At 42.1% G+C, this 16,392-nt stretch overlaps 1 protein-coding gene across 3 annotated transcripts in view; it reads right to left on the bottom strand.

The window, feature by feature from the left end:
- Positions 1–376: 376 nt before the first annotated feature.
- The window catches only part of HLF (HLF transcription factor, PAR bZIP family member), a 58,923-nt gene continuing 42,907 nt past the window's right edge, over positions 377–16,392 (bottom strand). The window contains exons 3-5 of one of the 3 annotated variants that reach the window (XR_010025179.1): positions 9,620–9,840; positions 7,184–7,802; positions 377–7,142 (exon numbers count right to left, since the gene is read on the bottom strand). Coding sequence is in view for 2 of the 3 variants with exons in the window: in XM_063119888.1 (XP_062975958.1) it covers positions 7,584–7,802; positions 9,620–9,840 (440 nt within the window). In the remaining variant the exon portion in view is untranslated. Of the gene's footprint in view, positions 7,803–9,619; positions 9,841–16,392 lie in introns of all 3 variants that reach the window. The other 2 variants (XM_063119888.1, XM_063119889.1) reach the window with 2 other exon arrangements.

Here is a 16,392-nt window from a genome sequence, read left to right as displayed (position 1 = left end):
TGGTGCCCTCTAGATGTGTTGGATTAAACTCCCATAATGTCCAGCAAGCATGGTAGATGGTCATGCTTGGGGGATTATTCATTCATTCATTCATTCATTCATTCATTCATTCATTGCATTTCTATACCGCCCAATAGCCAAAGCTCTCTGGGCGGTTTACAAAAGTTGTAGTCCATCACATCTGGAGGGCAGTAGGTTGGGGAGGCTGGTATATGTATATGTGTGTGTGTGTGTGTGTATATATATATATAGGATCACCATAGCCATCAACCATACCAAAACTGAACAACCACATCAAACCCAAAAGACAGGCTGATAAAGCTCCGTCTGTCCATCTCCTGGTTCATGAAAAGAAATAGACGCCCAAGAGGGGGAAAAAAATTTAAAATGTTTTTTATTAAACATTAAAGAATAACAGACAGAAAGATTTGGGCTGAAAAGCATACAGAATGCAAATCCATTTCATGACATACATTTAATTTGATCTCATTTGTTAAACTCTTATTAACAAGAGGCGGTCTTGTGGTGTTGCCAGAACTACAATGGTTGATCGCGTGACAGAGAGAGAGAGAGAAAAAGATTGTACATATTTTTCTAAATTAAAAGAAAAATACTTAAAGTTCATTCTTCCGTTTCTCAAAGTATACACACGTGCTAATGCATGCGCACGCACAGACGCACGCACAATTTTCCAAGCAAGAATAAAGGCTGAGGACCCCCCAAAGGAAAAGTTAACTCAGAAGGCAAGGCTCTGTTTCATTCATTCAGTTACACCTGACTCATAAGGAACTGTGCATGAACTTGAACTTAGAGAGTAGCGGCATACGATAAACGGTACTGGGCTAAACCTGAACTATTGTCAGGAAGGGGAGGGGGAAACCCACACTGTGGGCTCTACCACACTGAGGGCATTCAAGAGGCAGCTGGACAGCTACCTGTCAGGGTTTCTTTAAGGTGAATTCCTTCATTGAGCAGGGGGTTGGACCCAATGGCCTTATGCCCCCTTCCAACTCTACTATTCTATAATTCTATGATTCTATGAAACCTGTGACCCTCAAGATGCTGCTAGACTACAACTTCTATTCTACCTAACCGTGCTGGCTGGGCTGATGGGAATTGGAATCTAACAACAACTAGAAGGCACCAGGTTCCCCAGCCGTGGCATAGACCAATGGCTTGTTCTAGTGGCTGGTTCAAGGTACATTACCACCTGTTCTCTGTGGTCTCTCTCCCAGCAAACTTTCTGCCTCAGCTGGCTGTGACTGTAGGAGATTCAGAAAGAGACGCCCCCACCCCTGTCCCCATGCTATTTGCCTTGGGCACAGTGTAACGTGCAGGCCAGGCACCTACCAGGACAAATTTCAGTGCTGACCAATACCATGTTGTCATGGCATTGTGTCAGAATTCATAACAGCGATTCTGCCTCCAACCCACCCACTGTGCATCCTGAATTCCAGTAGCAGCTGTCCTTTCCTTGTGGTCAAATGTAAGTGTTGCTTCCTTGACTGGCTTGTTCCCTTTGAAGAAGCTCACCAGCAAATAAGCAAGCAAGCAGGCCATGCTGCGGATCAAAACATGTTCCTAGAAACAGACTGAAATGTGTTTTGAGAGTTTGTGGACCAACATGGTTAAGAGATCATAGGTTGTATCCACTGTTAGTCCTATTTAGAGTAGACCCATTGAAATAAATGGGACTTAAGTTAGGCTAATGTTGGATACAGCCCCATGTGCAGGGTGACCATACAGAAAGGAGGACAGGGCCCCTGTATTTTAACAATTGTATAGAAAAGGGAATTTCACCAAGTGTCATTTGTATACATGCAGCACCTGGTGAAATGCCCTCTTTGTCACAACAGTTAAAGCTGGAGGAGCCCTGCCCTCATTTGACACACATGTATCCCAATTGGAGGAGGAGGAGGAGGAGGAGGAGAAGGAGAAGGAGAAGGAGAAGGAGAAGAAGGAGAAGGAGAAGAAGAAGAAGAAGAAGAAGAAGAAGAAGAAGAAGAAGAAGAAGAAGAAGAAGACGACACTCACATTTGGGAATGCAAACAAGGTACAATGAGCTTTAAGGAAGAATTCAGAAAACCTCATGGAACTTGAACAGCGTATGTCCCTATTAACTGTGGCTGTAATTCTCCGCTCCCATAATGGACAGTGGAGAGCCTCAAAATATTCACAGTAGACATGAGATCAGTGTCTGCAGTCATCTTCAAATATCATGTCACAATCATCAGGTGAAAGAGTTGTGTATATTCTTCCACAGAGATGTGTCAATGATTAGGCAGTTCAAAAATGCCACATTTGCTACAAATGTGTCCACAGCCTGTCAGTATATTAAAAAAAAAAAGGGGGGAGAGGCATTTCTTAAAACCCTGGGTGTGAACCAGCCCAGGTTAAGCACTTTTAAGGCTGCAATCCTATACACACTTACCTGGGAGTAAGTCCCACAGAACTCAATGGGGCTTATGTCTGAGTCGATTTGTATAGGATCTCACTGTTAGTCTCATTGATTTTAACAGGACGGAGTTAATCATGGGCTTACCTCTCCCACTAGAATCAATGGTGTTTCTTTATACTCAACTTTGCTTGGATTGTGTCCATTACTTTTGTTTTACAGTCAGTGGAAATTGTTATTTATTATCAAGTGCCATCAAAATGTTTAATTTTTTATTAAATACAATATATACTCCTACAGTTTTGGTGTTTTTTTCTACTGGCCAGTAAATAGAAGCTTACTTTCTAAATAGTTGCAATGTATTTAATCCACTTAAATAATGGTCCACAGAAATCTAGATCTAGTAATACAATTAGGATATTTTGGATGAATTTTCATAAGAGTAAAACCACACAGGAAAATCCCCATAATAATGACAAATGGAATTACCTAAATCAGAGCTAGGTGATTTTGTCTAATTCATCTTCAGATTAAGGTGCTTTTATGGAATGCAAAAGTATTTGCTTTGAGAAAGAAAAAATCATCTAAAAAGTCAGGTAGCACCATAATTTCCTGATATGTAATTATTTTGTGCCTATTTTTACACATACATACACACACAGTCATAATAGTTAAAGTAACAGTTTTGGATAAGAAAGTTGCTTGAGTGTAGCAAAGGCAGAACATAGCACGGGCAGTTCACTTGGCTGTGCCTAATCTTATTTTTACTCTGGGACAGAGCAGCGGTGGGCAAAGAAAAGTGAAGGATCAGGAGTGTAAGATCCAGCACGAAAGGAGTTACAAAGAGAGAGTGAGAAATCATTGCCTTACGTATAATCCTAGCCCCAAGAATCTACACAAGGGGTACAAATTCAGAAAGAAAAAAAGTTCAGTGTATCTTATGCTCCTTTGACTTCAGTGGGAATTCAGTGCGCCTAAGGTCCAAATTACATTTTTAGGTGAACATCTGAACAGGTTTCGAGCTTACTTCTAAAGATGTCAGGTATGAATGTGACAAACACATATATGATTGGATGTAGCTCCCTGTTGAGCAATCACTTGGTGGCAAACCTGGGTTTGCCTCTGTGTAATGTGTGAAATGCCCCTAATTTCTTCTGAATCCTTCCCGAAGGATAGAGCATACTGTCTATTACACAGATAAGGAACAAGGTACCTTCCAGATGTTTTGGACTATAGCTCCCATAAGTTCCAGCTAGCATGGCCAGTGGTCAGAATTATGGGCATTGTCATTCCAAAACATCTGGTGGGCACCAGGTGGTCTACTCCTGGTCTATTGTATTGCACTGAAATATTGGCACTCTGTCTTCTAGTTCAATTGAGATGTCCATTGGGAGTGAACAGGGAGACTCTCAAGCCTCCGCAGCTTCCTTAAGGAGACCCACCTCACTCTGCAGGAACCACTGTTTTATGAAGTATAGAGTTAAGGGATGGGGGTCGGGGAAGGCTATTCCTCATGGTGTTAACAAATTCTCACCATAGCAGCAAATTTGAAAATGTGGGAGAAGCCTGATATTGTAAGCTCTGTTATCATTTTGATGAGATATTGGAAAGTCTTCAACCCAGGTGTGTAACTTAAACCCTGTGACAAACATCACAGCGTATGTCGTGTTTTCTTCGTAGCAAAATGGATTTAATGTGTTTTTTAAAAGATAAAATAAGGAAAACAATTATTTATGTGTCAGAAATACAGAGGACCCTGGCAAAGGGTTTTACTAAAAAAATATATAAAAAAAATTGGCCACCATCCGCCCCATATGGACACAACCGCCTATGCCCATAGGGATGGCTAAGGTTTAAAAGTGTTACATTTCTTTCAACACTCATGCATTATAGCGTCCTATTACCAGGAAAGAGAGGCATGTGTGCAGCTCCCAGTAGTAATGCAAAATGATCAAGTTAAATTTTAAGTCTTCACTATACTACTTTGGAGCTAAAGATTTCACCTCATCTCAAACTGTTCTTGCAGTTCAGATTCATTTCAATATTCAGTTTTGTTTGCTTGCTGAAGGTTGCTAAACACCTTGTGATTTGGGCCTACCAAAAGTGAGTAGATTCTGCCCCCTTTAAAAGAGAGGAAGTGTAACACTTCCTGCCTCCATTCCGTTGTCGCCTTCTCACCCATGTGCATCTTTATTCAAGCTCTGCGCATGTGCTAAGGTAGGACACACCAAGGAGAACAGGACAGGATCTACACTACTGCTTTAAAACGGGTTAGAATGGTATTGACAACTGTTGGGGCCCAGGACACACTCCATACACCGTTTTCTATCTGTTTTCAAAGAAATATATACTGCTTGGTGTAGATCTGGCCCTGGGAGCCAAAGAGGCATCCTATGGAGCCCTCCACATGTGAAAGCGGGGCCTGCAGAGGCATGGATTGTGCCCTAACAAAACCATGCCAATGTGTCAATAATAACCATAAAATATATTAGTTTTCAAAGAATAAAAAGCGCTAGAAGCATCTCCTTTCTGTACACTGTTAATGAATATATAAAGAGATATAACTTTGCTCTATCTTTAAATGTCAAATATTTGTATTTTCTTCCACCGCCCTGTCTTTTTGCTTAATAAATCCTATATATCATGCTCTTTCTCTCTCCCAAAATACATAGTCAGCATTTGCCCTTGAAAAATACTGTACAAAAAAAGAGAGCACACTCTAATGATTCTGTATAAACTTTATACGTTTTATAATAATCAGTTTCTTTTGGTCTTCAGAAAACATTTAAATGGATTTGGATTAACCACAGTATGACAACACCATCACCTTTCAATATATACCTGCATCTCTTACATTCATTTTTGCCCCCACCCCATTCCCCAAAGTCCATTCTATAACATAACATAAGTTTGGAAATCAAATCAGAGAGAAAAACATCTGGAGCAAGTTCAAGAACCATCAGCTTCATGATATAATCAAAACGACATTTCGGGGAGAAAGTCGGATTTGCAAAAAAGGACTTCTAATTGAGTCAAACAAATCTGGGGGGGGGGGAAGAAACAGCAAGGGAGAAATCCATAGAAAATATATTACGGGGGGGGGGGATGGAATAAAAAGCTGCATTTAAAGCTGCGTCACAAAACAGGACTTTGAGAAATGCAAACATCAATGGAAATAAGAAAATAAGACCCTCAAAAACTCCAAAGCCAATGATTATTTTGAAGTTTTCGTCTTGTTCTCTTGCCAATGATTTATCTTGAATTCTACACACACACATTCTTTCCTGATCTACCAAGGGCAATCAGCGTACCTCATGAATGCCATGGAGTGTTTGAGTAGGTGTGGGACTACACCCAAGCACTACCATGCCCTCTCCCCACTAACAGATGATCAGCATGGCCAGAGGTATCTGGACCGATCGTACAACTGGTAGAGGGAAAAGGGGTGGAGATCCATTTGTGCAGAAGCAGTATGTGTGCATAGGGCCAGTCTGACCAGGCAACCCATATGGTGCCAAAATGTGAGGGTTGTCTCCCCTATCCAAGCCACTGCAGCCTATACTATGCAAGGTGATCCATAGAGGCAGGACAACAGCCTTTTGCATTCCAGGAGATGCAACCGAGAACTTGGATCTCTACTGACCTCCTGAGACATAAACAATGAACTGGTTCACATGTAATGACATGTGAGTATGGATTATTGTTGAACCATGGATTGTCGTTATGTGTGAACCCTGCACTATGGGTTAACTATGGGTTGTTACCCACGAACAACCCAGAACTCACAAGCCAAGAACACACCATGGGTTTTCTTCCTGGGTTGTTCGTGGTTAACAATCTATAGTTAAATCATACTGCAGGGCCTGCACCTAACAACAACACACAATTCATCAACAGCCCACGATTCAACGACAACCCATACTTAGTCCATAGTCTTGGGTTGTCATTATGTGCAAACAAGGCCATAGTAGTAAAAACATCAAGGACATTAAAAATGGAAATACAAAAATAGTATCCAAGTCAGCTCTTGTTAATTTAATATTGTGCTCAGCATATCATAACACACAAAGGGAATGAGGGAGCAAAATTTCAAGACAGGATAAAGCTTGGACTGGCCATGCATGGCTCTCTGGATTGAGGCTTTTGCCTCTCTGTTTCAGGGATTTTTGTAGTAAATCAGTCTTTACCACGCTTCTATTTAAAAACAGCAACCCAAAAACCAGTGAGAGTTATCTTATTAGTTAGGGAAGTTATCTTGTGTCCACTAGGAACACAGCAGATAACATGCCTAAATGGACAATAGGATTATTGCTTAGGTTCAGATGGTGCCAAAAAATATAAAATTATACTGTAATCTACCTGTAGCATTTCTATGAATTTATTTTGGGTTTTATGGTAGTTAAAGGAGACTTAGCTGTTCCTTAGGCAATCTAACAGGAGGAGAACTATTGACAGCAGTGTGTAACTGAAGATATATTTTATTACCAAAACGTAAGAACACAAAAACAAAATAAAAAGAAAGAGAAGCAAATCTATAACTTAATATTTCTGCTGTGTAACATTAAAAAATAGCATTTGTGCATGTTTATTAGGCCTATTTAAACAACAGATTGAAAAGAGATCCCCTCCTTTCTCTTTCCTCCACTCTTTATACAGGGATTTGTTCTTGCCTTTCTCTCCACCCCCCTGTGAGTTAAATCAAGAGTACGGTAAAGGATAAAATAAAAATACCTAGTTCGAAGCAGCACTGGAAAATATATATATATACATACATACACACACACACACACACACACACACACACACACACACACACACACACATATATATATTTAATAAAAAGCTTACTATGGCAGGGCTCAGCACTCCAAGTGAAAATACGTCACCCTGTTGAGAGGGTTTCATAAAAATAGGAAAGTGCTGAGATGCACATGCACACTCACACAGACACGCCCGCGCATGTGTGCGCATGCACACGCATACATACACGCACACACACACACACACACACACACGTTGTACATTGATTTTGTTTCTGCTTTCCGGTAAAGTGCTGATGACTGAAAAGGTTGGTTTGGGTGTGGTGCTATCAAACAGGAAACACACTGTCCATCTATTCAAACGCCAACCAAAAGAAAAAGAAAAAAAGGAAAGGGGGAAAAAACAGAGAGGCCGGGGAAATGCCCTTTTACAGAGGGCCGTGCCGAGCTTCGTACTTGGCAAGGACGTTCTTGCATTTGCCCAGCTCTTTCCGTAGGTCGGCCACCTCCTGGCGCAGAGCCGTGTTCTCCTTCTCCAGGAACGAGGCACGGATAGCAATCTGGTTCTCCTTCAGCCTCCGGGCATCTCTGGATCGCTTGGCAGCCACGTTGTTCTTTCTACGCCGTGCCCAGTATTTGTCATCCTGCTCATGAATCACAGAGAGGAAGAAAGAAGGCATTAGATTTCAGTAGATTAAGGTCGGCCCTTACGACATCAGGACAGGTTGCCGGAACACACTTGATCAGCAGGGCTCTAGGTATCCTGTGGAACCAAACCACACTCTAAGGCCGTAGTGTAGTAGAGGGTGACCACATGGAAAGGAGGACAGGGCTCCTGTATCTCTAACAGCTGTATTGAAAGGGGAATTTCAGCAAGTGTCATTTGTATGCCTACAGCACCTGGTGAAATTCCCTTTTCTATACTACTGTTAAAGATACAGGAGCCCTGTCCTCCTTTCCATATGGTCACTCCAGGCAACACTGCTTTGCGAGAGTGTTTGCATTTCTAATTAAAAGCCAAAGGTTGCATTTTAGCTGACAGGAGATCTTTCCTTATAAGCTCCATCTCTTCTACAAATTGAACCCATGCAGTCAGAAGAAAGTACCACAGAGATCAACAGAGCTTACTTCCAGGAAACTATGCATAGGTAAGCAGTCATGTCCCATAAACCTGATGGTAAGATTTTATTGGTTGTCCGTCCTTAATTTGAAGGCCTGTGTTTGATGATGGAGTTTTTAACCAGAGTTTGCTTTTTTGAGTCTAAGTAATAGAAAAGCAGGATACAAATGCAGGGGGTGGGTATAAATTGGGGGGATGTCTATGGATTCTCCAGGAGCGGGGGCAGCCATCATTATGAGCTCCTGGACTTCAGATTTTTCTACTACACCACTGCCCTAAGTAGGATGGGTTTTCTTTTTCATTTTAAAAATTTAAGTTTCTGTCTCTCATGTTCTCACATTTCTAAATGATGTTTAGGGATACATTCAGATGAAATTCAAACTCTGTAAACTATCCAGAAGTAACATTGGCATGATCTGAAACACTTCTTAGAGTTGTACTATTGGCCTCAATAGCCTGGCTCCAGAGCCAAGCGTTTTGAGGCTTGTTGCCTAAATCTCCCTTTTTCTTCGTTGTAGGGGCAGGAGAGGGGAAGGAAAACCTCCTCATAACCTACATCTTGGCTAATAATTTCCCATCTCATTCCTCTCTGTAAAACTCACATACACTCCAGCTTTCGCTTCAATTCATTCCTGAGCTATCCAGGCCACGTACATCTTTATTTTAACAAATTACAAAAGCAAATCCTTTAATCCGGGCCTGAAAGAAGTAGGGCTGGCATCTGAGAATCACATGCAGCCCAGAGGCGATTGACTGGCTTAATCTGTTTACCCCCTTTCCAGAACTCAGCAACCAATCTCCACAGTGGGAATGGGACGTGGGAGAAAGCTTTGGCCAAGCATTCTGCTCAGAGAAGCACCACTTGCTAAGGGCACCACTTGCTGCTATCACAGATGAGCTTTGGTAGATTGTCCAGAGTATGGCTACAATTCAAGTAGTCACATTGGGACTTGTCCAATTTCCGTTCCAAGTGCAGCTGAGTCAGAGGCTGTCCTGGTGGGCAGAAAGCAGTTCAACAGATGTTATGGACTTCCAACTCCCATCATTCCTGGCCATGCTGGCAGGGGCTTCTGGGAGTTGAAGACCTTTTAAAACTTCTACATCAACATAATTCTTGAATGGTTCAATAGCTGTCCCCTTTTGTTCCAGAGATTCAGACTGAGGTAGAGTGGGGGTGGGGGAAGCATATCTCTACTATTTGGTTTTTTATAGACAGATCTGAAGAAGGCCAGATAGTCAAATGTTTTAAAACATCTGGAAATCACCAGAACGTCTCGCGTACAAGGCCATATTGCCCTGACTTCCACAGTAGCTTCCATGGGTTGGGCACCAGTCCCAATTTACCTTCAGATCCTCTGGAATGAAGACTTTGCGGGCTTTTTTAATCATCGGCTGTGGCTTGAGCTCTTCCTCAGAGAACTTGCGCTTACGAGGATCAAACATCTCTTGACCAGGAATGCTGGAAAGAGCGAGATCAGCAGGGTCGGGTTCATACCCCACTGGAACCTGAATGGTCTCGGGATCAATGGGACTTGGCGTGTTACGGTTTGTAGGCAAGATTTGACCTGCAGGAAGCAAAGAAACCACACTATGAAACAGCAGAGATATAACGTTACTGGATTTAGCAGTGTAACAGCCACAACACTTATTGACCTTCAGTGTTTCCTTCTATTTCCATCTTCTTTTCTCCCCCTCTAACACAGCTGTGCCTACACCCTCTTCACCCACAAGAGCACTACATTGGTTCCTGTTTGCAACCTATCCTCCCCTTTAACCACCCTCCACTGAAAGCCCTCCAAGGCTCCATTTACTGGGACAGTTACTTGACTTCACTTTTATTGCAACTGTTACCTACTTTTGTTGTTGTTGTTGTTGTGCACAAGTGGCCTCTCAAAATTCTCTACCTATTTGTGGGTAGAGAAACAATTTCACCAAATTTCTCTAGGAGGAAGAGAAATTCCCCAACAATTTCTCACAGGTCAGCATCATCCTTGGCAAGGGTTGTAGAACAGCTTCTTTCTTTTTCCTAAGAGTTTTTGGTTTTTCTGCACTGCCACAGCAAATGGAAACAGCATCAACTGTTTTGGCAGCCTGGTTCCCATTTTGCATCCTCCACAATGCCCCATATGTCTAGCATCACTCTAGGGCATTGAGGGGAGGGAATGCAGCCATCGCAAAACAACAACAACATGGAGGAAATTCTGAAAAGTGGACTTTTATTTCTAGGGAGTAAGAAAAGAAAAATCTCAGGAATTTCCTGAAAGTTTTCTTTCCCCATGAAAGGGGGTTCCATTTTTCTGCCTTGTTCTCAGGGCATTTTATAATTTATTTTGAATGTGTATTGGTGGTGTTTCTGACCTTAAGTATTTACTGTGAAGTGGCTGTGGGTACTGTCTATATTTTTCTTTCTATTACACATCTCACCATTGCTCTACAGTCTCCCAGGCTGCCTGCACTTCCTGATCTGAAAAGGCCCAAAGGGAGGAATAAATTTATGAGGTCTTCCTCTGGGTGGAAGTGCATGAAGGCAAGGAGGCTACAGGCTGTCAGAGAGATGACAGTACAATGAAAGACAGGACACAGACATAATCCTCAGTCATCTCATAATTAAGGTAAGCACAAGTTCCCTAACCCAAGTCTCTGATAATTTCTCCAAAATTTCTTCTCTTTTGAATTTCTTTTAAAAAGCAATTTCTTTTCTATCAATTTAAATTGAGAATGGTCAAAATTTTCATGGGATAATTTTTTTGGCAAAACAGTAATTATTATTGGTCATTTCTCACTTGTGGTGGTTTTCTAGACAGACATGATGGGCTATCTTTTACTGACTCAGAAATTTCCTTACTATTGAACATGTTTTGAGTATGACTGCTTTATGGATGTTGGTGTAGATGTATTTTGGTAGGCCCAGTTTCTGAAGGTTTTCTGTATAGTATTTTGATGTTATGCCATCGACTGATATGACTAATGGAATAATTGTGACCTTTTCCTGTTGCATTATTATTATTATTATTATTATTATTATTATTATTATTATTATTCCACCTTTTCTGCTTAAAAGCTATCAATGCAGTGTACAACAATTTAAAACAATAAAACAATAACATAAATAATGTTAGAATCGTTAGAACATTAAGGGTGCACTCGTATGTATGTTTATACAGAAAAACAAACAAACTCCCAGCATTCCCCTAGGGTGACCATATGAAAAGGAGGACAGGGCTCCTGTATCTTTAACAGTTGCATAGAAAAGGGAAGTTCAGCAGGTGTCATTTGTATATATGGAGAACCTGGTGAAATTCCCTCTTCATCACCACAGTTAAAGCTTCAGGAGCTATACTAGAGTGACCAGATTTAAAAGAGGACAGGGCACCTGCAGCTTTAACTGTGGCGATGAAGAGGGAATTTCACCAGGTTCTCCATATATACAAATGACACCTGCTGAAATTCCCTTTTCAGTACAACTGTTAAGATACAGGAGCCCTGTCCTCCTTTTCATATGGTCACCCTACCTCCTCTACATTGTATCCTCACAAACCCTGTGAGGTCAGTTAGGCTGAGAGTTGGTGACTGACCCAACTCTCCTCCTTTTCATATGGTCACCCTAATTACCCCAGCTTGATAAAAGCAAAGAAAGTGGGGCCCCCAATCATAGTTCTTGAGGGAATGTATTGCATTGTTTGGGAGCAATACAGGAGAAAGCCATTTCATGGATACCCAATGAATGTGGCTGACATCTCAATACAACTAACACAGCAGAACCTCTGGGGGAATGTTTTGCAGTTAGGGAACTCAGGCTAAGAGATAATGGCTTGTTCTGGCCACACAATCTCAGCAGCCCCATGGATCCAATTCTTTAATGGCTGAACCACACTGGCTCCTAGCTTGTTTGTTATTTAACACCAATTCTGTTCTGTCTGAGAGTAACCAAAGTGTGGGTTGAACACATTCGGGGGTTCAGCCATGTGATGGCTTCAAGTCCCCATTTTTCAATGCTGGCTGACATCTCACCACAACACTGCTGCCCAATGATCAGGAGCGGTTTCACTGACATGCCAAAATGTTGAGCAGACAACTCAACGTTGAAAAACATGCCAGCCAAGCGTATTTGCATTTCTTGGCAACCACAGCCCACATTCACACAACCCCCAGTATAGAAAAATTGCCTCAGTCCAGTGGCACACACATTGTCCATGTCAGATCATGGGCAGTAGCAGCAGATCAGCTGTTTGAGTAGGGGAAAGGAGAGGACTAAATTCTCATTTCATCCAGTTGTTTTCTTTATCAATACTTTATCTAATTTGTGTACCACTTCCAGAAGAGTCATCTGGCTTAGAAATGTTAAAATAAATATATTACTACTCCTTGTTCTCCCTCCTGAACAGTTGATTGGTGCTATTGCTCCACACACATAGTCCCAGCCAAAGACTGGATCAGCCAAAGACTGGCATACGCGGGGCCTATTTGCACAAATGATTCCACATCCATGTGCACAGGTCCTCATCCTACTTCTATGTGTATTACAAGTAGCACATCTTCCACAATCTCCCGTTTTGCTCCAATGCGCTGCAGAGCAAAGAAATGCTAGCAGAGGTTTGGGGCTCAAAGTGAAAAACAAATATCTAAACTGCCGTTATCTTACTTTGGAATTAGTTCACAGGACACCATGTACTACTTCCCAGAATACCAGGGCATTAAGGGAGAAATGGGGTGGTGGTGTAAAGTTAGGGGTAGAGGGAACTGCTGTGAAGTAGAAAGCCAAGCTGCTTCAATGGGCATTATGCTTTGTGTAAACCCTTTTATGAAATGGCACCAATGACATTTGCTTCTAGGAAGGCCTGGAAAACACTTGGGAGAAGTGAGAGGTGGATCAAAGGCATATTTTTCCCCAGAATAAAATACACACAAAAAAAAAAGGGGGGGGGGAGGAATTCAATTGTTATCCCTTGTACCAATAACAGAAAGCTTCCTTCTCACACTGTGTTACTTAATGCCAAGTGCTGAAAAATGGGTGCATCCTGTTGTGGTTTCATAAACAATAGTTTATTAATTAAAGATTCTGTTGTAGCAAGGAAAGAATCGGAAGGTGGCATTTGAAGATAAACTAGGTCTCATTTACACATGACATTTGTGGGGAGGGATCAAAGTGCATCCTCAGAGAGTTAGCTAGGAGCCAGAAAATCCTTAATTCAAATTTCTCTGCAGCCATGGCCATTGGACAGCCTAAGGTAACCCTCTCTCTCTCTCTCTCTCTGCTCTTCTGCAATACAGTGATAAAAATACTGGCTTGTTTTACCATTGGGTGGGGAATTTGTGGCCTCCCAGATGTTTTGGCCTCCAACTCCCATCATCCCTAACCATTGGCTATGCTGACTAAGGCTGATGGAAGTTGGAGGCTGAAACATCTGAAAGACCATAAATGGATCTTCCCTCTCTTACTTGGTTTACAGCAACCTTCCCAGTCTGGTGTCTTCCAGATGTTCTGATCTTCTACTCCCATCACCCCCAGCCAGCATGGCCAATCAGCAAGAATACTGTGAGTTGCATTCTAAAATGTTGGGATGGTTTTACTGTATTTTGAAGAGCTTGCACCTCTTCAAAATGGGCTATATAGATATCACCATCCACCAAGCAACATGCATGTTTTCTGTCCATTCCATGACTCATTCATATCTCATGTTGCTGGCATAATTTGCAATCCTATTCATGTTGCCTTGGAAGCAAGACACATTATGTTCAATGGGATTTACTTCCTAGTATGCGTGTTTAGGATTGCAGCCTTAGGCTGCCATGCTCTGCAAACATACTTGAAGCTGTTCCACTGAAGTGAGTGGGACATCCTTCAGAGGAGCAAACCGCCATTGACCCATGCTGCTAATCCACTCTAACAGACAAGAGCTGTGTCACCACGGGAGCTCAAGAGGAGCAACTTCTCCTGCTTCTAGTGCTTAAATGTCAAAAACAGGACTGTGGGAAGTTTCCAAGAAGATGCACCATTTTGTTCCTGCACACCTTGCTCACTTGACGCCTAAATAGAGCTATTCTAAACATCTTTAGTCCTATGGTCCTCCTAGGTTAGTCTGCATAAGAGATGTCACTCCCCCACGTTCATAGCTTTTTGCTTTGAAGTATAAAGGGAGCTCTCACTTTTCAGGAACTTATGCTTCGGTAAACTAGAACACACATCCAGTGTGTGATCCATTTCTCTTGGTCTCCTTCTTCATGTTTGGTAGAAAGCATTCTGAATTGTAGTGTTGATCCACTGTCAGGGGTACTGGCCAGGGACATATCTTTGTTGAGTTCACTGCCTAAAAGCGGTCTGCCTTTATGGTGCTAGACCCCACTCAACTTAACACAATTCCTATGCGTGCAGAGCTACTCCTTTATATGGGTATCTATGTGTGATGGTTGGTTGCGCCCCCTGCTCTGTTCCACAGCACTATAGGCATTTCTGTTGAACCTTCTGCGGAATCCATACTGGGTTCTTGTGGGTTATTTTTAGGGTGCTTAAATTCATTCCAATCCAAGGTGGGTCAAGAGAGGACAGCGTACAAAAGGTCACATGTGTAGCAGAAAGAGCAGCAGACTAATCCTGCATCAGCAAACTCCGCAGCTGTGACAACATCCAGTGCAAGACATGGTCAGCAAACCACTGAGGCTTCAGGGCATGATTGGTCAGCTGAAAGGGAAACCTGCAGGATTTCTTCACAATGCTAAGGCAAATATTTGGTTCCACATTATTACTCTGAGAGCCACGCTGCCCTGCAGTACTCATGATCATTTTTTTTATCCTCAGTACGCCAAAGTAGAATCTTATTTTCAATGGAAAACCAGTGGAACTGAAGGCCAATACCACACATCATAGGAAGACTGGAAGCTGCCTTATATTGAATCAGACCATTGGTCTATCTAGCCCAATATTGTTGACACTGACTGGCAGCGGCTCTCCAGGGTTTCAGCTATGAGTTTTTTCCTACTCTACCTGGAAATGCTAAGGATTCCTCCTGAGACCTTCTGCATGCAAAGCAGGTGCTCTACTTCTGAGCTATGGACCCTCCCTTCAGGCTGTATTCCACTGGACCACCAAGTTCTATTCACTCAGTAAAGTTTGTTTATTTATTTATTTATTTATTTATTTATTGCATTTTTATGCCGCTAATAGCCAAAGCTATCTGGGCGGTTTACAAAAAGTAAAACCATGGAAACCATTCAAAATATAAAACAAACAGTATAAAAGCATAATATAAAATGCAATATAAAAACACAACCAGGATAAAATTGAGCAGCAATGCAAAGATTTGTACAGATTTAAAATACAGATGTAAAACTAAGATGATAAACTGTTAAAATACTGGGAAAATGAAAAGGTCTTCACCTGGCATTGAAAAGAGTATAATGTAGGTGCCAAGCGAACCTCTCTAGGTAGCTCATTCCACAGCCGGGGTGCCACAGCAGAGAAGGTCCTCCTCCTGGCAGCCACCTGCCTCACTTCCTTTCGCAGGGGCTCATGGAGAAGGACCCCCTGAGGATGATCTTAGGGTCCAGGCAGGTACATATAGGAGGAGGCATTCCTTCAGATAGCCTGGCCCCAAGCCGTTTAAGGCTTTGAATGTTAATATCAGCACTTTGAATTGGGCCTGGACCTGGACTGGCAGCCAGTGAAGCTGGAAAAGGACTGGTGTGATGTGGTCTTATTGGCCAGCCCGTTAGTAAACATGCTGCCCTGTTTTGTACCAGTTGAAGTTTCTGGACCATTTTCAAAGGCAGCCCCAAGCATAATGCATTGCAGTAATCCAAACGAGAGGTTATTTATTTATTTATTTATTTATTTATTTATTTATTACACTTATATACCGCTCCCATAGCTAGGGCTCTCTGGGCGGTTTACAGAAATTTTAAAATTATGAGAGCATGGATAACTGTAGCTTGGCTATCTCCGTCCAGATAAGGGTGCAGTTGGTATGTCAGCCTAAGCTGATAAAAGGTGCTCTTTGCCACTGAGTTCACCTGTGCCTCAAGTGACAGTTCTGGATCCAAGAGCACCCCCAAACTGCGAACCCAATCCTTTAGGGGGAGTGCAACCCCCTCCAGAACAAGGTGAACATCACCTACCTGGA

This window comes from Elgaria multicarinata, chromosome 3, assembly GCF_023053635.1.
Source record: "Elgaria multicarinata webbii isolate HBS135686 ecotype San Diego chromosome 3, rElgMul1.1.pri, whole genome shotgun sequence".
Lineage (NCBI taxonomy): Eukaryota > Metazoa > Chordata > Lepidosauria > Squamata > Anguidae > Elgaria > Elgaria multicarinata.
Note: the sequence above shows the minus strand (reverse complement) of the source record. Positions and strands in the feature narration are given on the sequence as shown.